At 39.1% G+C, this 21356-nt stretch overlaps 1 protein-coding gene across 29 annotated transcripts in view; it reads left to right on the top strand.

Moving 5' to 3' along the window:
• PPP6R3 (protein phosphatase 6 regulatory subunit 3) overlaps nucleotides 1-21356 on the top strand; it is a 160465-nt gene that overhangs the window by 100852 nt on the left and 38257 nt on the right. For all 29 annotated transcript variants that reach the window (XR_004029704.1, XR_004029705.1, XM_030811373.1 and 26 more), the window contains 6 exons: nucleotides 7825-7954; nucleotides 10517-10669; nucleotides 13259-13408; nucleotides 14545-14609; nucleotides 17622-17737; nucleotides 19481-19566. Coding sequence is in view for 27 of the 29 variants with exons in the window: in XM_030811373.1 (XP_030667233.1) it covers nucleotides 7825-7954; nucleotides 10517-10669; nucleotides 13259-13408; nucleotides 14545-14609; nucleotides 17622-17737; nucleotides 19481-19566 (700 nt within the window). In the remaining 2 variants the exon portion in view is untranslated. The remainder of the gene's footprint in view (nucleotides 1-7824; nucleotides 7955-10516; nucleotides 10670-13258; nucleotides 13409-14544; nucleotides 14610-17621; nucleotides 17738-19480; nucleotides 19567-21356) is intronic.

Raw genomic sequence — 21356 nt, forward strand, 5'->3', positions numbered from 1 at the left:
GAACAACAAGAGTGCAGGATTCTGAGCCTGAAACATTTCTGTTGATGTGTGAGGGCAAAAGAGGTATTTTTTTTTTTTTTTTTTTTTTAGCATTTTAGGACTCAGTGTTTCATCTGTGTACTGTTGATGAGATAAAATTACTTGAAGATAGACTTTATTAAAGCCAACCAGAAAAATAAGAATGAAGAACTTAAGAGAACATATTGGTAAATTATGATCAAGAAATGGGTAGGGATGTGACAATATTATTAAGAAGTTTAAATGTTAAGAAAAAATAATTGAAATAAGTCAAATATTGAAAAATGAAAGGAGTTCCAGATTATTTTAACAGAACTCAAGAAATAAGGAGAAAAGTGTAAATTAGTACATATTAAAGTTCTTATACTGGGGCAGTTGAGGTACATTCTCATGCACTGTAAGTTCATCTCAGTAAAATTATAGTTCAGGTATGGTTTTAAATAAATGTAATAGAATAACAGTAGGTCATGTAACTTTCAGAGCATCTTAAATGTCAGAGAGTAAGGAAACTCTGACAGTCCCAGACACAAGGGACCCTGACAGTCCTAGACATACACTTGCAGGCCCTTCTGGACAAGAAATACTAATGGCAGGGGAGAGACTAGAGAAGGGTTTCATTGTAGTTTTGGCCTGAGGAATGGAGGAGCAGCCCTTGGGGGAAATACACACTACCCCTCCAGGATCCTTCTCTATTCTTGCCCCTACTGAACAAAACTCTTAAGCCACTGAGAACAGGTTAGCAATAAAAACCCTCTATCCCCTACTATCCTAGAAGTGGGAATACGTTCTGGATCCAGACCATTAGAGAATACCCTACCATGAGGGTAAGGGCAGGATCACTGAGAAGGCCCCAACCCTAGACCCGGGGACACTTCAACTGCCTGAGACTGAGGTGGAACAAAGCAGAGGCTTCCCGCATCCTTTCCTTCTCCACCAGACCTCTCGTGACCCAGTGACAGCACCTGCATCTTTTCCCTCTCCACCAGACCTCTCGTGACCCAGTGACAGCACTGCTGTGGAGGAAAGGCTAGCGTGGGGGGGAGGAGCCTCTTCTGAGGCACAGGAGCAAATTTAAAGAGAGGACCTCAGCTGATGGGCAGAGCAGCCAGTGAGAGACACCTGGCAAACTGGCCTTAGCCATAAACACCAAATAACTTGAGATGCACTTAAAGTCCTTAGTGCACCTTGAGAAACCATAGTAACAACAAAGCCCAAACCTTGCTCAGCAGATGACTAGATTGATTCAAATCCCCACACTTAAGACCTAGAAAAGAGACATGTTCATTCTTACATAAATGCTATTTACATCAGTTTCTGCTATTTTATGTAAGATGTCCACCTATCAACCCAAAATTACAAGAAACAAGATAAAGACGCCAACAAACTGTCAAGGGAAAAAGCAGTCAATAGAAATAGAATCAAAAATGTTGGAACTGTCAGATAATTTAAATATAAATATGATTATGTTAAAGACTTGTGGGAAAAGTGGAAAATATATGAATAGATGAAGAATGTTAGCAGAGAGATGGAAGAGCCTATGGAAATGGTAGAAGTGAAAAACGCAGAAATGAAGAATGACTTTGGGCTTAGTTGACATAGTTGAGGAGAGAATCATCATAGGACCTTAGAAATTATCCATACCAAAATATGAAGAGTTAAACAAAAAAGATACTTATGAGCTGAGAAGTCCCAGAAATAATGACACGCCTCCAGGAACAAATGCAAGTGCCCAGAATCTTGGTTTTTATTACTGTTCTCCAATAAAAGGAACCAGAGCTCCTCAGAGAATTGGCTGGTTCTGTGACCAGGGCAAGAAATATGTAAGTCTGGAACAACTTATAGTACCAGAAAATAAGGAAATCCTCAAAATTAAAAAAAAAAAAAAATTAAAACCCCCAAATGATGGCATATGTCACTGGGACACTGGAGCCAACTAAATAGAGTTTCCAATGGTCAAAGCCAGAATAAGTTGCGTAATAAAGTCATTTTGTGTTAAAGCCCAAATTATACATATATAAACGGGTAAAAGTAGACAGATCTCCCATGTAGAAGAATTCCAAATAGGTTACGTAGGCACTTCAAGGAGGTAGAATAGAACTCTCTACTCCTTAAGTGTGGGCTGTGCATAATTCCTTCTAAAGAGTACGGTATGGAAAAAAGAGAATTAAAAATGTAACTTCACAGTGGAAAAACCTGGCAAACACTACCTCAGCCAGATATTCAGTTAATTACTAGAACCAAACTCATTGGCTCATGCCTGAAACTCCAGCAGTTTGGGTGACTGAGGTGAGAGGATTGCTTAAGCCAGGAGTTCAAGGCTGCAGTGAGCTGTGATTACTCCACTGCACCTAGCCTGGACGACAGAGTGAAACCCTGTCCCAGAAGAAAAGCCAACAGCCAGTGATGTTATGCTGACAGCATATACTCTTGATATGATGTATTAAAGATCACACTTTACCCATGTAGTCTTCCTCTCAAAAAACCATAACCATGAGAAAAACTCCAGAATGTTCCAATCAAGGGACATTCTGCAAAATACCTGACCGGTACTCGAAACTGTGAAGGTAGGATAAAAACAAAGTCTGTTACAGCCAAGAAGAGGCTAAGGAGACTTGACAACTAAATATAATGTGTATCGTGGATGGAAATCTGGAACAGAGAAAAGACATTAGGTTAAAAACTAAGGATATCTACATAAAGTATGCATTTTATGTATTGATATTGGTTCATTAATTGTGACATGTACAATACTAATGTGTTAATGGGTAAAGAAACTGTGTGGCTTATATGGGAACTCTGTACCATCGTTTTTTGTGTATATATAAAATTATTCTATAGAAGTCGACAGAACATTTAGACAGAACGACATTAAAAATGCAGAAGACTTAATGCTAGCAATCAGCTTGACCTAACCGAGACTTGTAGAACACTCCCCTAGCAACAGCAGAATGCACATTCTTTTCAGGTGTACGTGAAACTTACCAAGTGTCTTAGCTCAGGCTGCTATAAAAAACTGCCATAGACTAGGTGGCTTTAAACAACATTTATTTCTTACAGTTCTGGAGACTGAGAAGTCCAACATCAAGGCACTGGCAGATCCAGTGTCTGGTGAAGGCTTCCCTCCTGGTTTTCAGTTAGCCACTACCTTAATATGTCTTCTTGTGGCAGAGAGAGAGAGGAAGCAAACTCTGTTTCTTCTGATAAGGATACTTACTCCATTTAGAGGGCTCTACCCTCATGACCTAATTACCTCCTGAGGGCCCCATTTCCTAAGATCATCATATTGGGAGTTAGGATTTCAACATTGGAATTTTGAGGAGACAGACAATTTGCTGATAGATAATGAGACCAGTTTCTCATCATAAAACAAATTTAATAAATTTAAAATAATAAGAATCACATAACATTTGTATTTAGACTATTCTGTTTAAACTAGAAATCAATAAAAAAGATTTCTGAAATAGCCTCAAATACTTGAAAATTAACACACTGCTAAATAATCCAAGTGTCATAAAGGAAATGACAAGGAAAATGAGAAAGCATTTTGAACTAAGTGATAATGGAAATAGGATTTGTCAGAATTTGTGGAATGCAGTTAAAGCAGTAGAAGGAAATTTATAACATTAAATGGTTATATTAGAAAAGAAGAAAGAATGTGTGTCAATGATCTAAGCTCCTACCTTACAAATTAAAGGTAAAGGCAGGACAAATTAAACCCAAGGCAAACAGAAGGAAAGAAATAATAAAATTCAGAGCAAAAGTCAGTGGACTTGAAATGAGAAAAATCATACAGAAAATCAGTGAAACTGAAAGCTCGTTCTTTGAAAAAAATCAATAAAATTGATAAACTTCCATCCTGCTTAGGAAAAAAGTAGAAAAGAGACAAATTACAAATAATAGGAATGACTGTGTCCTATGGACTTTAACACTGTTGCCTGTGGACTTCAGATGAATAATAAGAGAATACTACAAACAATGCATTAAACAGATTTAGCAGTTTATATGTGATGGACAACTTCCTTAGAGGAAATAATTGCCAAAGATCACTCAAGAAGAAACAGGTAGCATGAGCAGCCCCATATCAGTTGAAGAAATTGAACTTATATTTAAAACCTTCACAAAGAAAACTCCTGGCCTAGATAGGCTCCATTGGTGAAGTCTACCAAAGATGGAAGAACTCTGTCAGAATACAGAAGAGGGAACTCTTTCCAACTCATTTTATGTAGCCAGCATCACTTTGAAACTAGACTAAACTACACAAAATCATGGGAACAAAAACTATATTTGTTCCTCTGTATCTGCTGAGGATTGGTTCTAGGACTCCCATGCATACCAAAATATGCGGTTGCTCAAGTCTCATATAAATGGCATAGTATTTGCATGTAACCTACACATATCCTCCAGTATACTTTAAATCATCTCTGGATTACTTATACCTAATACAATGTAAATGATATATGTTATGCTGTTTCATTATTTTAAATAGTATTATTTTTTGTTTGGCATTTTTTTCCACCTTTTTTTAGAGATGCAGTCTCACTGTATTGCCCAGGCTGGCCTTGAATACCTGGGCTCTAATGATCCTTCTGCCTCAGCCTCTTAAGTCATTGGGACTAGGTGAACCACCTTGCCCAGCTTTCTCTGAATATTTTTGATTTACAGTTAATTGAGTCAGTGGACACAGAACCTGTGGATACAGAGGGACGACTGCAAGTAACAAGATGCCACAAGAGCTGAAATGTAAAATTCCTCAAGAAAATATGAGTGTATCAAGTCTAACAGTATATTGTAAGGATAATATATGTCGTAACAAAGTATGGTTTGTCTTGGGAATGCAAGGCTCATTCATCCTTCAAAAATCTTCGCATCAACAGACAGCAGATCTGATCACATCAGATCATTGAAGAAAAACCATCATTTTGTTAAATTCCTTTATGATAAAACATCTCAGCAGATTAGTAATAGAAGGGAACTTGGATGAAAGCTGATAAAGCCCTCTTTCATTTTATTTATATTTTTTCAGATAAGGTCTGCCATTCAGACTGGAGTGCAGTGACACAGTCATAGCTTACTGTTGACTACATGTCCTGGGCCTAAGTGATCCTCCCACTTTAGCCTCCTGAAGTAGCTAGGACTACAGGCACAAACCATCATGTCCAGCCAAATTTTTTTTATGTTTTGTAGTGATGGAGTCTATGTTGCCCAGGCTAGTCTTGAACTCCTGGCCCTAGGTGATTCTCCCATCTTGGCCTCCTAAAGCGTCAGAATTACAGGCTTGAGTCATAGTGCCTGGCCAAGCCCTCTTTTAAAAATCCCATAACTAACATAGTTATTAATAGTTAAAGACTGAGTGATTTTCTTTAAAACTGGGGAAAGTAACAGGCATATTCACCGTCACCACTCCTATTCAAGCCGTGCTGGAGGTCCAGGCAAATAGTAAGGCAGGAAAGAAAGAAAAGACATTCAGAGGGGAAGGGGTGATGTCAGACTGCATCTGTTCACACATGTCAGGATTGTCTTTGTAGAATATCCTAAAGAACATTAAAGGAAAAAAAAAACCCATACTCCTAGAACTAACAAATACATTTAGCAAGATTGCAAGTATGAAGTCAACACTCAAAAATTAATTGCATTTCTGTGTACTAGGAATGAGCAATTGGAATTTGAAATTTTTTCAAAGTATTATTTTTTATAGCATGGAGAAAAGGAAATACTAAGATACAAACCTAACAAAATGTGTGCAAGGTTTAATGCCCCAAAACTACAGAATATTGATGAAATCAAAGATGACCTACATAAATGGAGAGAAATACTCTGTTCATGGACTAGAAGACTCAGTATTGTTAAGATGTCACTTCTCCCCAAATGGACGTGCAGATTCAATGCAATTCCAAACAAAATCTAAACAGGATTTTTTAGAAAATCAACAAGTGAATTCTAAAACTTGCACGAGAATCAAAGTAAGTACAGTAGCCAAAACAATTTTGCAAGAGAAAAGGACTCACACTCTGATTTTGAGACTTAATACAAAGTGACAGCAATCAGGACAGTGTGGTGAAAGAATAGACATACAGATCACTGGGACAGAGCAGAGTCCAGAAGTAGACCCATCCCCATGATCAGGCGGTTTTTGACAGAGGCATGGGGGCAGTTCAGCGGAGAAAGGACAGCGTTTTCAATAAATGGTCCTGAATGGTTAGGTATTCTATGCAAAAAGTTGGACTTTGATATGTATTTTGCAGATTATGCAAAAATTAACTCAAAATGGATGATAGAACTAGACATAAAACTAGTAGTTCTAGAAGAAAACAGGAGAAAATCTTTGTCTCAGAGTTATGTACAGATTGTTTAGATACATTGCCAAAACCCAATTCATAAAACAGAAGTTGACAACTCAGACTACACTAAAATTTTAAAATTCTGCTCTGAGACTGTTAAGAAAATTAAAAGATAGGCCACAGACTGCCAGAAAATATTGATATCATGTGAGAAAAGATTTACATCCAGGTATATGAAGAATACCTAGGCTGGATGTGGTGGCTCATGCCTAGCACTTTGGGAGGCTGAGGTGGGAGGATCACTTGAGAAGGCCCCATCTCTACCAAAAAATAAAGCCGGTGGCATGTGCCTGTAGTCCCAGCTACGTAGGAGGCTGAGGAAGGAGGATCACTTGAGCCCAGGAGACAACAACAACAAAACAGTAATTTATCCTCTCACAGTTCTGAGTCCTAGAAGTCTAAGATCAAGGTGTTGGTGGTGCTGGATTCCTTTCAGAGGTACTAAGGCATTCCTCTTCCAGCTTCTAGTAGTTCTTGGCATTCCTTGGCTTGTGACCCCTCTGCATCCTCTTTACATTGCCTTCCCCTGTGTGTGTCTGTCTTGCCTCTTCTCTCTTCCAAGCATAGTTATGATGGCATTTAAGGCCCACCTGGATAATCTAGGATAATCTTTCATCTCAAGACCTTTAATTAATTTCATCTTCAAAGATGTTTTTTCCAAACAAGGTGACATTTGCAGGCCCTATGTATTAGGATGTGGACGTACGTTTTGTGTAGGAGAGCATCATTCAGCCCACTACTTAGCTAAACCAGACAAACAGAATAGACAGTACTCAGGGCAGTATGCAGGGCAACTGGAAGTCACACACATTACTGTTGGGAATGGAAAGTGATACAGCCACTTCATAGAAATGTTTGTCAGTTCTTAGAAAGTTAAACATTTATAATGTCACCCAGCATTCTTATCCTTGAGTATTTACCCAATTCTCATTCTACCTGTAATTGTTTTCCTGTAAGAAGTAGGTTATAATGAGTATAGATTGAGCTTTATGTAGAATAATTTTAAACCTTTTAAATAGGAAATAATATTGATTATCTAAGAAAAACTGTATGGAACAAGTATAGGCCTGTTCATTAATAACACCCCAAACTGGCAGGCAATGTGGGGTGCCCTATAATCCAGAGGTTGGATCCCTTTCACTTTCCAAATTTCCTGGTCACTTAGAGATTTGTTATTGTATAATAGTTATGAAGACTTAGAAGGTTTAGAATGGGAAGAAATCACATGTTAATTTCTTACCTGATACTGTAGCTGTTTGGGTTGCAGGTTATAGAGGCTGAGCCTCATGGAGGTTTTATTAACCCTCTTCTGCCTCATTATGCTTTCTTCCTAGCCTTTTTTCCTGCAGCCAGAAATGTTGATACAATCATTATTATATAATCATTAAGTAAAGACATACATGGTTGATAACCTTGAATGATTTGTTCTGAAATTATAATAACTAAAATTACCTTGCTTTGTTTCAAGATTTGAAGGCCATATAGAGATCTGCCCACCAGGCATGAGCCATTCAGCTTGTTCAGTAAACAAGAGTGTTCTAGAAGCCATCAGAGGAAGACTTGGATCTTTTCATGAACTCTTGCTGGAGCCACCCAAGGTAGGGGAGCTATCTTAAGCATGGCTGCCCAGCCAGTAATTTGGTTGAAACAGTCATTCGGATGTGTACGGGCCTTAGGAGTGGCAGAACTGGCTGTGGTCTGCATGTACAAAGTGAGTGAAAAGGTAACACTGCCAGTGATTTTTACTGCTTTTGAGTGGAGAATGGAGAAATAAACAAAATATTCATCTGTTTAGGAAGTTTACCTTTTCATTCTTCTGTAAATTCTTGGGTACTTACATGCCAATAAAGAAAAAAGAATTTTCTTCTTGTAGCATATTATTTTTGAATGTTTCAGGAAAAGCTAATCTTTCAGAAACGGATCTTTGAAATTGTGTTTTCTTACTCAGAGTTGGAGCAGTGTATGTCTGATGTATAGTCGACCTTATTTAAGAAAGAGTAGGTTGAAGTTAGTATACAATTTGAAGAGAATATGACTTGGGGGTTTTTCAGTACAGAGCCTCCCATGTGCTAATTTTAAATGACTGTTTCCTCAGTGAAGACCCACAAAAGTTTTGTCAGCAGTCTGTAAATGGTGTTCTTTCGCCCCTTGGATTGGCACAGATTTAGATCAGGGTAAGAATCACTTGCTTTTGGAGTCTAGGGTGGAAGAATCAGTTCTGTGTGAGTTCTGTTCCCAGCAACAGTTCTTAAGTTTCCTTTTTTTTTCTGCCCTGTGTCATTGAATCTGGTGTATCTCTGTGGTTATCTACTGTGCGAGTTATTGGGAATTTAGAATACTAGTTTCTCACTTGTAAATGAGAAGTTTTCTGTTTATTTAACTATTTGGAGTTGGGGGAGCACAGGATAACTTACATAACCAAGGGAGTCTAGTTCAGCTCCAGATCATCTTTTCAGATACATGATGCCATCGGTGAGCAGGTCGTGGTTCCATCACTGCGCTCACAGTTTGCATTATTCCACTGGTTCCATTCCAGCCACGTCTTATCTGCATTCAGCCTGTGTTGGATGTGGATCATAGTGTTGGTGCTTGCCCTTAGGGAAAATGCCTCTGTTGGTGTTTGACAATGATGGTCAGTGGCATCCTTCATGCCAGTCCTGGGAAGAAAAACAGAGTAAGGAAAGAAAAAGAAAAGATTTAGAAGAGGAGAGAACATCACAAGTGGAAGACGGAGGTGGGAGAAGGATCTGACAGGGAAGAAGGTGTGTAAGGAAGGGCCTGACCTGTGTCTTAGGTGGCCCACCCATCTTCTTTCTGGGTGGACAAACAGGTGGCATCTGGTTCTGGGCCCCGATTCAAAAGTAAGGCAGTGTCTTGTTTGGACTTCTCTGTTACTCCAAGAACTGAGTGAGTTCCGTTTGCACCTGGTTTTACTGTATGATATGTCTGTCTCGGAGTGCCGTTTGCACCTGGTTTTACTGTATGATGTTTCTGTAAGTAGATCCATGAAGTTTTTTACAAAGCCTGCCAATTAGAGCTGTTTTCCATAGAGAGCAGAACTGTGGGCCTTACAGCTCTGTCAGTCCTCGGGAGGATGGGAGCCAGGCTGCTGATGTGGATGGGGAGGGGCAGAAAGGGCAGCCTGACCTAGGCTGTTAGGTGCCACCCTTGCCTCTCGGACTTCTAAAGTTAGGAAATGTTCTGCTTCTATCTTTTGTAATTTCACACTGTAGAAACTCCTGTTGATGGACAAGGACAGGTTTAGATTGATCGCATTTCAGGTTTGTGATCCAGAGACAACGTCTGAATTTGCGTTTTTATCACAGATTTGGCTCAGACTGAGGATCGTATTCCAAAACCACTTGTAGCAACTACTACCACCGCCACCACCACGGCTGCTGCTGCTGCTGCTGCTACTACTACTACTACGTCTTCGTCTTTCTTCCTCTTTCTTCCTTCTCCTCCTTCCTCCTTCTCCTTCCTCCTCCTTCTTTTTTCTTCCTTCTTCCTTTTTTTGTTTTTTTGAGACAGTGTCTCACTCTTGCTCAGGCTGGAGTGCAGTGGCACAATCACAGCTCACTGCAGCCTCAACTTCCGCGGGCCCAGGTGATTCTCCCACCTCATCTTCCTGAGTAACTGGTACTACAGGTGTGCATCACCATGCCTGGCTAATTTTTGTATTTTTTGTAGAGACAGGGTCTCACCATGTTGCCCAGGCTGGTCTCAAACTCTTGGGTTCAAGCGATCCACCTGCCTTGGCCTCCCAAAGTGCTGGGATTATAGGCATTAGCTACTGTGCCCGGCCATAACTTCTTTTAGTTTAGATTTCTGGTCAGATTTTGAAATACTGTACTTTTTCCTAGGGTATTCTGTAGCCTTCTGCTTTCTTCTCATGACAGCTTGGAATGTTGAGGCAGGGAGACACTTGATTTCTTATAAAATTTATGGTCCAGGGAAATTCCTTGGTTTTTTTTCCTTTTTCCTGCTTGGTTTTATTTCATTGTATCTTAAAGATATCAAGAGCAGCTTTAGATGTTGTTTCAGGTGTAAAATTCAGGCCATGTTGTTTGCAGGGTTTAAACTAGTGTCATGTCTTAGCAAATACACCATTTGCTTTGTTCATTTAACTGAATTTAATTGGAAAGCTTTTTCTTCTTCAGAAAAGTGTGATGAAGACCACATGGGGTGTGCTGGATCCTCCTGTGGGGAATACCCGGTTGAATGTCATTAGGTTGATATCCAGCCTGCTTCAAACCAATACCACCAGTATAAATGGGGACCTTATGGAGCTGAATAGCATTGGAGTCATATTGGTGAGATTTTCCCTGCTCACAGACATTTTAATTTGCCATTGATATTTCATGGATATTTAACCAAGTTACAACCTTACAAATTTACATTATGTCAGTGACTTTTCTTGGTCTGAGCATAAATGGTGTTTTATGTAGTTTTTGCCTTGAGTTTATCATAAATTTCGAATGCTTATAATTGTTCAGTAGGCATCTACTGTTGCTTTATATAAAGAATGGTAACATAGGATTTTGAAGATGATTAAGAGACATCGGCTTTTCCCTCGTGCTCCGTCTCGTGGACAATGACTGCTGGGTGCAGCATTGTTTTCTGTTCATATTTAGCGAGGGAACAAACTTTTATCTTCTTGCCACTGGGAGGTATCTGTATAACGTACCTGACGCCATATGGTCTTAATTGATTTGGGTCTGGATTGACTCTTCCTTGAGACACAGTTATTAGCCTGCTTATTGATGGAAGGAGAAGGAAAAGCCCAGGGATGATTTAGGTCTCCCTGACCCCTGAATTCCCCAGTTTCAGAGTTTGTGCTTAGAATCCACAGGCCCAGCTCTGGAGCCCATGCTTCTTCTCTCTGTGCTGCCACCCACAGCACAGAAAGCGTGAGGGTTAACACTTCAGCAGGTTTCACAAGACATCTGGTCACATCATATATTTGGGGGAGATCTGAGGGTGTTTCAAAGGAGGTGTTTGTTCACTGTATGACAGGCATTGTAATGTTCATCTTATGTACACTATTCATGTGATCCTGGGTGATCTCCAGGACACCCAGGTGAACATTACAGTGAGAGAGAGGATGTGTTTTTCAGATCATGCCCAGAGAGAGGATACATTCCATGGCTAATGAGTGGTGAAGCCAAGATTTGAATTCACCCAATTTCAAACCCATACGTGCTTTATCAGCCATGTCATTGTGCTTCCTAGCGTCACCGAGATATTTTTGTTAGGTTTCAGCTTTGGGTTAAATCAGTATACAGCATGGAAAACAGGAGCAATTTGGAAAAAGAGATGAAGATTTAAAGAATTACAGTTTCTTTGATAGCTAGCATGGTCGTTGCCTTCTGGGGACGTAGTTTCTGTCCTACCTTCTAGTGTATAAAACTTGGGGAATATAACTTTCCTAAGTCATTGATCACTGGTCTTTAATTTCACTAATAAAAATATATGGTTATTGTTAATTTATTCTGTTAATCTTTAGGACTACTTTTGATGAGACTAAATTTGGTGAGACTACTGGAGGGGTTAAGTTATTCATTACTTCTTCTTTTTGAGATTAGATAACCAGACCCAACCATTTCCTAAATATGACATACTAAATTGACTTCCAAAATATGGCATTTTGTACTTTTAGAAATTTTTTCCCTTTTGTAATGCTATTACCTTTTCAAGTAATTTGAAAACCCTTGTACTTCCAGGAGATTCACGTTACTGCCTCTCTTACCATTTGTTTTTGCTGATAGTTCTAGTTTTTGTGTCTGGAGTTGAGTCATGAGCACCTCAAAACTGTGGACCATATTTTTGTGTATCTCTGTCTGCCATGTTGCATCTCATACAATACCGTGCACAAAAGCCATCAGTAAATATTTGTTGCATCAAAATGAAATTCTTATAATTTTTTTTTTTTTTTTTTTTTGAGACAGAGTCTGGCTCTGTCGCCCAGGCTGGAGTGCAGTGGAGCGATCTCGGCTCACTGCAAGCTCCGCCTCCTGGGTTCACGCCATTCTCTTGCCTCAGCCTCCCGAGTAGCTGGGGCCACAGGCGCCTGCCACCACGCCTGGCGATTTTTTTGTATTTTCAGTAGAGACAGGGTTTCAGTGTGTTAGGATGGTCTTGATCTCCTGACCTCGTGATCCACCCGCCTCGGCCTCCCAGAGTGCAGATTACAGGCATGAGCCACCGCGCCTAGCCTCTTATAAATTTTTTTGAAAATTATAGAAAATTTACCACACTAAGTATTTGTGTTAGTTGCTTTGAAAAGAAAAAAGATACTCCCTTTCTCTTGGAGAAACGTACTCTTGTCTTTGTATGTTTGTTGTTGGTTTTTTACTAGATTCCATACCAGTTCTGGCATGTCAGATAAGCAGATAGCATGCCATTTAGGCTCTAAAGCAATACTTCACATCCCCATTTAGCCCCTGTTATTTATGAGGGATACCTTCCAAGACTCCTTTGGGTGCCTGAAACCACAGATATCGAACCCTGTATATACTATGTGTTTTTCCTATACATACCTGTGACAAAGTTTAATTTATAAATTAAGCACAGGAAGAGATTAATAATAACTAATAATAAAGTAGAACAATTATAAATCTATACTGTAATGAATGTTATGTGAATGTCATCTCTTGTATTAGCATGTCTTACTGTATTACACTCACCTATTTTCAGATCATGGTTGACTGTGGGTAACTGAAACCACAGAAAATGAAACTGGTTATGCAAGTACTAATGTGAACTCGGGTTCCTTTTAATTGGTCCTTTTGGACTGAGAGCACATCATTTTTACTTTATTAAGTCACTGTTCTGTAAATGTATTTAAGTATTGGCTTAAACATTGAGGTAACCGAATAAAACATGGTTTTTCTTTTTTGTAGAACATGTTCTTCAAGTATACATGGAATAACTTTTTGCATACACAAGTGGAAATTTGTATTGCACTGATTCTTGCAAGTCCTTTTGAAAGCACAGAAAATGCCACAATTACTGATCAAGACTCCACTGGTGATAATTTGTTATTAAAACACGTAAGCTTATTTGGTCTCGGTTTTCTCCCACTCTGTCCTGGTTATAGCAGTTTTCCACTTGACTGTGATATGAATTGAGGTTTAAAGGGCTTGAGGTTAGATTTCAGAGTCTAAATATTTGACTATCATGTATTCGTTTCACTTTTAACCAATCGTTATATAAATCAAGTACTGGACAAATAACTATTAAATGAACTGTCTTGTAAGAAAAAAGCTAAGTGGCCCCCTTATTTGGTAAAATTAATAGGTTTGAAGATATATAAATATTTTGATGATTTGAAGAATCATAGAAATTTAAATACTATGGAAAACATTTGCACTATTATTTGGCAGGCCAGAGTGTCGTTTCTTTGCTGAATATGGGACTGAAAGTCAGGAGAATTGAGTTTTTTGTGATGTTGAGAGTCTCTTCCCAGGGTCTCTTTTTCTCTTCTGTCAAATATGAGATAATTTTACTAAGTCAGTCTTCAGATTTTTTCTTGCTTGGTAGTTCTGTGGTGCTTTTAAAATTTCTAGCCCACACTTGGTTTACTCGCAAACCTAAAATGTAGAAAAGGCTAGCTTGGAACAGCCAAGTTGATGGGAAAGACAAATGACACCTGAGAAGAACTAGCACTGCACATTCCAGTATTGCAGCCTGTAGCAGTTGTCACTGACTTGCAGACTTTGGGCAAAACCCACCTGTTTTTAATATTAATGCAGTAATGTTATTTCATCTGGAAGTAAGACTTGCTCACATTTTAAAAGTACAAGCATTACTTTGGATTCTAAGTTAAATTTTTGCCAAGGCATAGTTTTCTTTATTCCATTTTAATTTCGCTCAGTTTTTATATTTCTGGTCTGAATTTTCACAGCTAATAAAACTTGGCTTTGCTTTATAGTTAACTATAGGTAGTTAACTGCACTACCTATAACATTGAGTTTCCTGTAGATGTTCTGTGGAGGGTGTGGATCCTGATTTGAATCCCTGTAGTGTTCTGGGTGTCTGCAGTAGATTGATTATCACATTGCATTTGGCTTAGTAACATTTAGCTTGCTAGATTATGCATACTACTATTCTCTTTAACCTAGAGTTCTGTTTCACTTTAAAGTTTTGATGCTTTGAAGTGTTAACTGGAATATTCTTTTTTATTTAGCTTTTCCAAAAATGTCAATTAATAGAACGAATACTTGAAGCCTGGGAAATGAATGAGAAGAAACAGTAAGTAAATTGTTTTTTTGAAAGGAATTCAGTTTGGTTGGTAATATGAGGAAAATAATACCTCCTTGCCCTAGTCAGAAAAAAATGGAAATAATTACATGATACTGGCCATTTTACAATTTAAACTTTTCCCCAGATTATTTCATTGTAACAGTTGTTTTTATGATATTAATAATTTCTTGTTAGGTCTTCTTGTTTTGGGGGCAAAACCAGTGAGTTCGGAGTGTTCCCCACCTCTGTGCTGCGTTTGAAACTTCCTGGTACTTTTTGAATGGCTATTGTTCTAAGAGTTATAAGGTTAAAGTTAAGTCCTTGATGATTTAACTCAGTATATTTGTCCTGGTCACCTTATGCTCAGAACAGAAGGTATCATGTACATATTTTCATTGTAGAGAAGAGTTGCTTTGTACAGGGACCTAGAGGAAAAAAATTGCTCAGTGTTTTCTTTTTAGAAAATGTTTGTTAGCTGATTGGCAAGGTTATGTGAAGTATTAGTTGATACATGTAAGTAGGCTTGTTACACAAAACTTTTTCTTACAGGTGTTGTCTGTAACAGCATTCCTCTCTAGTGCTCTGGGAGCCTTTATGTCACCCCGTAGATTCTGAAGCATGGCGGCATAAGGGCATGTTTGGGAAACACTCTCAAGGCATGCTTCTGTGTTTGTTTTTAAGACAGGTTTATTGAGATATAATTCTCATATGGTAAAGCTCATTTTAGGTGTACATTCCTAGGAATTCTGACTGATGCCTGAAGTCACCACTACCACCACCACAATCAGGACATTTCTGTCACCCCCAAAATTTTTCTCATGGTCCTTTGTAGTTGATCATTTCCCAGCATTCTTGTTATGTATCTCTGTGTCTCCAGGAAAGCTAGATGACTCTTGGGAGTCAGCCTTACTTTGTGAGGTTTGATTTTTTTTTTTAATCGTTTAATAAGCACTGCTGGGGTTTTGATTTGGCTTCATGTGAGAAATTGGCATTTTGTTTATTTGTGGCAAGGGGCTAGTATTGGTAGACCTCAGATACATTCTTCCAAATGGAGCTCTTTGGAGGTGCTGTTTGTGGCCCAGTTGACATCTCTGGTTATATGTCTGACTCCGTCTTGGCTTCTCTGTGCCCTTCCCAACCTCCAGTCTTCTTGCTGGCTGCTCATCTGGCCAGGGCTCAGATATCCTTTGTGCCCTGCTCTCTTGGTGAGTCCCGTTTTCTGGAGGCCTGGTGAATACCATTCCCTCTATCTGGAGGGATCCTGAAAGAACTTTCCTTGTTTCCTTGCACAGCAGCCTGAAGCAGTTTGAAGCTGTGGGCCACCTTAGAGATGGGCCTTTGTTTTCTTTCACTTGTATACTTGAGGGAGTGCGGGAGAGTGACTCAGTTGCCTGTAGGTAACATCTGGCTCTCTGGATCTTACTGAAGAACTAAAAGAGACTCTGAGCAACTCAGTGAAGATTGACCCTGGCCAGGCACGATGGTAGATGCCTGTAATCTCACTGCTTTGGGAGGCTGAGATGGGAGGATTGGTTGAGGCCAGGAGTTCGAGACCAGTCTGGACAACACAGGGAGATCCCGGCTCTACAAAAAATTAGCTGGGTGTGGTGGTACTTGCCTATAGTCCCAGCTACTCAAGAGGCTGAAGTGAGAGAATTGCTTGAGCCCAGGAGTTTGAAGCTGCAATGAGCTGTGATCGCACCACTGCACTCCAGCCTGGATGACAAGCAAGACCTTGTCTCTACATAAATAATCAACCCTGTACTTTCTTACCCTTAGGCACCCCCAAGCCCTCTAAGATTCTCTAGCAGATACTTTATTTTCCAAGCAAGCCTTCAAGCATAGGATGTTTTTTTTTGTTATTGCTCCTGAAAGGCTTTTCTCTCTCTAAGCAAAAATCTCTGCAGTGTTTGTTCCCTCTATCTGCAGTCAAAAATCTTTTGTTTGATAGAGCTTAAAGTCTTGGCACTTTGTAAATAGGTAGAGAAATCAGATTGATATGAATTTATTTATTTTATATATATATATATATATATATATATATTTTTTTTTTTTTTTTTTTTTTTTTTTTTTTGAGATGGAGTCTTGCTTTGTCGCCCAGGTTGGAGTGCAGTAGCACAATCCTGGCTCACTGCAGTCTCTGCCTCCTGGGTTCAAGAAATTCTCCTGCCTCAGCCTCCTGAGTAGCTAGGATTTCAGGTGTGCATCACCATGCCTGGCTAATTTTTGTATTTTTAGTAGAGATGGGGTTTCACCATGTTGCCCAGGATGGTCTTGAACTCCTGACCTCAAGTGATCCACCTGCCTCGGCCTCCCAAAGTGTTGGGATTACAGGTGTGAGCCACTGTCCTGGCCTGATACGAATTTATTTAAGTGTAAAGATTGATCATGGTTGGGAAGATGAGACCCTAAATGGGAAAAGGACAAGGACTAAGTTTATTTGCATGTGTTCAAAATGGTGTATGGTCAAGTACTAGTTGACTGTCTCCTGTCTTGGCCAAGTCCTTAAATCAGCTAATATCTTAACTTGAGACATGTCATTGGTAGATAATTATTTCTATTCATTGATATAATAAAAATTTGCTGTCTTTTAAGAAAATGATCCAACAGAATTCTCACCTCAGTTCCTTACAATCTGATTAAGGTTTGAAAAAGTTTCATTAAAAAGATATAAAATAAAATCACAGTAACATTAGGCATCAGAGAAGGTTTATTTGATCTTTTAAAAAATAATGTGTTATTGACAGTGAGTGATGATTTTTGAGATTTGAATAAACTGTGGCCTGTTGACTCAGGCTGACATATAATCTTTTACAGTTTCACACCCCTCCCCGACCATGCTGCATGGTCATATTCTGGCACCTTCCATTCCTTTGTTTTTCTTTTCTTTTCTGTCCATTGTCATTTTCTTCAGTGCCCTCAGTGTTTAAAATGATTGCTTAAAAGTCCGTGGTACTTACCAAGTGTTTCATCACTTCATCCTATCAGGAATCTGAGTATTTGTCCTTTACCTCTTATCAGGGCTGAGGGAGGAAGACGGTATGGTTACATGGGACACCTAACGAGGATAGCTAACTGTATCGTGCACAGCACTGACAAGGGCCCCAACAGTGCATTAGTGCAGCAGCTTATCAAAGGTAAGTTATTTGTGAAATTTGAATTACATTTGTTGGGTTGCAGAAAGGATTTAAGGGTCAAGTAGAAATGCATGTAGCATTTTTAATAGTGATTTGTGGAACTTCTTTATATTTGGCAAATTATGTATTTGAATGAGGTTCTTGAGAATGTGTTTGAACAGTGTTGTTTTTTGGCTGTATTGCTGTTCATGTAGTTACAGACCATTCTGTAAGCATTGGCAGGCTTGGCTGGATTCAGCATACAAGAGTCACCTATTGTCATTCTTAAAGAGCATTGCTTGGTGAATCATGCTTTTGAGTATTGTGAGTGTAAAGTACTCTTATGCTAGCAGTTGAGCCACTTCAGCTATAATTTTGCCTTTTATTTTCTGAAGGCCTCTATATAGCCTCTGAATTAAGTTTCTTTAACTGGAATATTAGGGCATTTATCAGCATTTCTTTGATGCTGCTATCACTAAAATGAGGGGTATTGGCTTCTAAAGGACTCTTTCTGTATAGCATTTCAGTTTAATCAGCCCAAGCTTATTTGGAAGAAACTATATGGATGATTTTTTACACTGGCCCCAAGCCATGAGCCTTCTTCTAAATGAGAGCATGAGGAGCTCTGTGTACTCTGGGATTTTGTACCAACAGGATTACTAATTCTGAGACCTATTCTGAATGTGAACAGTCTTTAACATCCATGGTACAGAATTTGTTCAGTTAAAATCATTTCCCAGTGGATCTTCCATTTTTTCTTAAGAATGTTTGTTTCTTCAAGAGGCTGTTCCCTGTTGAATGTGCGCTAAAAGCACAGTTGTCACCAGGATGGAAAAAGTGGTGTGTGCCGACTTGTAATTTTGCTTCTTGAGAGAGGTATAAGAGGTATAAGCCTCTTCCTTGGGCTATTTCACCACACAGTTTATCTTTATGTCCTAACTAAGAAGAAATGGCCATGTGATATGACTGAGTTTTTAGATCAGACGTTCCTTTATGGAAGCTGCTTGCCAGGTGGTACATGCGTACACTTGTGTGAGTGTACACACATGCATGGCTGTTTTAAACCAGAATTATCAGATGACTAGTTAGGCCTCTAAAATTACATCATGGTTTGATTTTCTCAGAAAAGCAGTAGTTTATCCTTTTCTTTAACATTTCTCTAGAAGGTAGAAGTTCACTATTACCTGTGTATCCATGTTGGCCCGTGACACAAATATTTAGGAAACATGATCTTAGAGCAATTTGAGAAGCCATACTAGGTTCTGTGGAATATTCATTGGCCAGGTGCCAATGAGAGCATTTCAAGAAACTGTGCAGGAGCTGTCATTTGCAGCATTTTCTAGAATTAACTTGACCATGGATAAAGATCCCCCCTACCCCCGACATGTTAAACACCTACCACCTTTCTCAGAAAAGCTTGTTGGAAACACACTTTCCAGGTTAAGCTTCTACCAGAACATTTTCAGAAACTTGTTAAGTTCATAAGCTACCTTAGGGCTCTTGGTCAATCAAGCCTATACCATTGGGTAGGGGGATTCTGGTTCCTGAAAGTCCATGGGATTTGGGCCTATGGAAGGTTTAATAATTCCATTTCTCTAAGAGCACTGGGCTGGGCTGGCTGTCACCCAGTTTCTCAGCTGATAGGGCCTGCTCACCATTGATGAACCAGGTGAGTAGGCCCACTTTTATATTATCTGTTTACTTTGTTTGTCTATGTGGGGGTCATTGTGGTGATAATGCTTTTTTGCTTTTCTCACTCTGAAGATCTTCCCGACGAAGTCAGGGAACGATGGGAGACGTTCTGCACAAGCTCCTTAGGAGAAACTAACAAGAGGAACACGGTAGATCTAGTAGGTTTTACAAGGTTACATTTTTATTCTTTCAGTGCTCTTAGCCTTTGCCCATTTATTCAGAAAGATGTAAAAGATCTTCCATTTACCTCAGTAACTGTGAGCCAAAGATAAGTTCTTATCTGTTTGCCAGGAAGAGAGGTCAGTATTCACAATATTCTTGCCCATTTGTCTAGTCCCCTCCTAATTACCTGCCTGGGATGACAGAAGGATATTGAGAAGCCACTGATTTCTGCTCCACATCCTACTTAGTGTCCATTTCCCTCCATGCCTTGCTGCCTAAGCACCTCAGCAGCCTCTCGCCTTCCTTTCATTCTGCTGGGTTTGTGGCCACATGCCGCTGATAACCCTGGGTGCTTAGGAAACCGAAAGATTCAGTTGGATATTTTTCAGATATTATTGAGTTGAGTATACCCTTGTTTTACATCATTCCCAATGGGGGAATATTTTGTAGATGACTTTGAAACCCCAGCTTTAAAATTTTTTTACCAGAATTGGTACTTTGAGCCAGGGAATAATGGCATTGATAATTTTTTTAAAAATTATATTGGACTTTGGAATGTATTTTTTGGTTTTTAAACACATTAAGTTTTAAGGTAAGTGTTGCTTTGTTTCTGCTTTTAAAGATGGGGAAAGCATTTCCAAAATTTTACAAGTACATGCCAGCTGATAGTCGAGGGGTGGCCTTTGCTTAGACAGAAGCAGCATGTGACTCAACATTGGAGTGTTTATATTTGGCATTTAATTCTATATTTCAAATTTAGCAGTGGCAGTCTTGAATTTCTGATATGCAGTAACACCTTGACTGTTAGGAATTCAATGATCTGGCAGCCTGAAACAACAGGGAAGCAGGCTCTGAAAGCCAGAGAGCAGCCACTTGGTCCTCCTGTGTCACTCCCTGGAGGGCTGTGCCTCCTACTTTGTAGATTGCCTAAAAATATGGTCATCTTTTTCCAGATTCCTGACAGAGTCACACTTTTTAAGCTGGGAATAATGATAGAATTAGGAAGTATTAAGAGTTGGAAGAATTATGAAGTTGAGATAACTATTTAAAAGGAAGCTATGTGGGGCCATTTAATTAAAATAGACCTAAGGCCTAATAGCCCGAGTGTCTCTGTACTACAGCCCAGCAGAGAAAATAACATTAGTATTGACAGCCCTGGGTCATCAAGGAAGGTTTAAGTCATTTTTAATAAATATTTTACCCATTGTAGATAGATACTCAGAATATCGTTTAACTTGAGTGTTCTGGATAATCAGGGTTTTTTTTGTAGAATGAAATTGTCCTCTCCCATACTGTTAAATCGTACCGCTTAATTTTAGAGGTTCCCATGTTGATTCCTTTGCAGGCAATATAGTCTCTTTTAAGGGGACTATTGTCTTGTTTCTTACTTATAAAGGAATATTTAGTAATCTGATTTTGTTTGGGAAACTTCTTTTAAAATTATCCTTTGATTGGCTTAAAAGTTAGAAGTCAAAAATGTCCAGTTAAGCTTGTTACCAGACTTTTAAACAGTTGTTTTTATCTTAGGTAACTCCAGCATATTTCTTTTGTGAGCAGTTCTGTAATAAAGAAGGACTTCATTACAATTCACATAATGCTCACTTACTGTATAGTATGCTGTCAGCAGATCTGCTCTGGGATTGTGTGTAAATGTTATTACATATATCCCCATGGAAGGGTGTGGTCACCCAGCAAAAAATAAAACGTTTAGCCCCTGGTAGGCTGTGTTAGAAAAAAATTATTTTGGGCTCCATCTGTCACTCAGATTGCGTCTCGGTTCTTCTTC

This window comes from Nomascus leucogenys, chromosome 4 (assembly GCF_006542625.1).
Source record: "Nomascus leucogenys isolate Asia chromosome 4, Asia_NLE_v1, whole genome shotgun sequence".
NCBI classification, from domain to species: Eukaryota; Metazoa; Chordata; class Mammalia; order Primates; family Hylobatidae; genus Nomascus; species Nomascus leucogenys.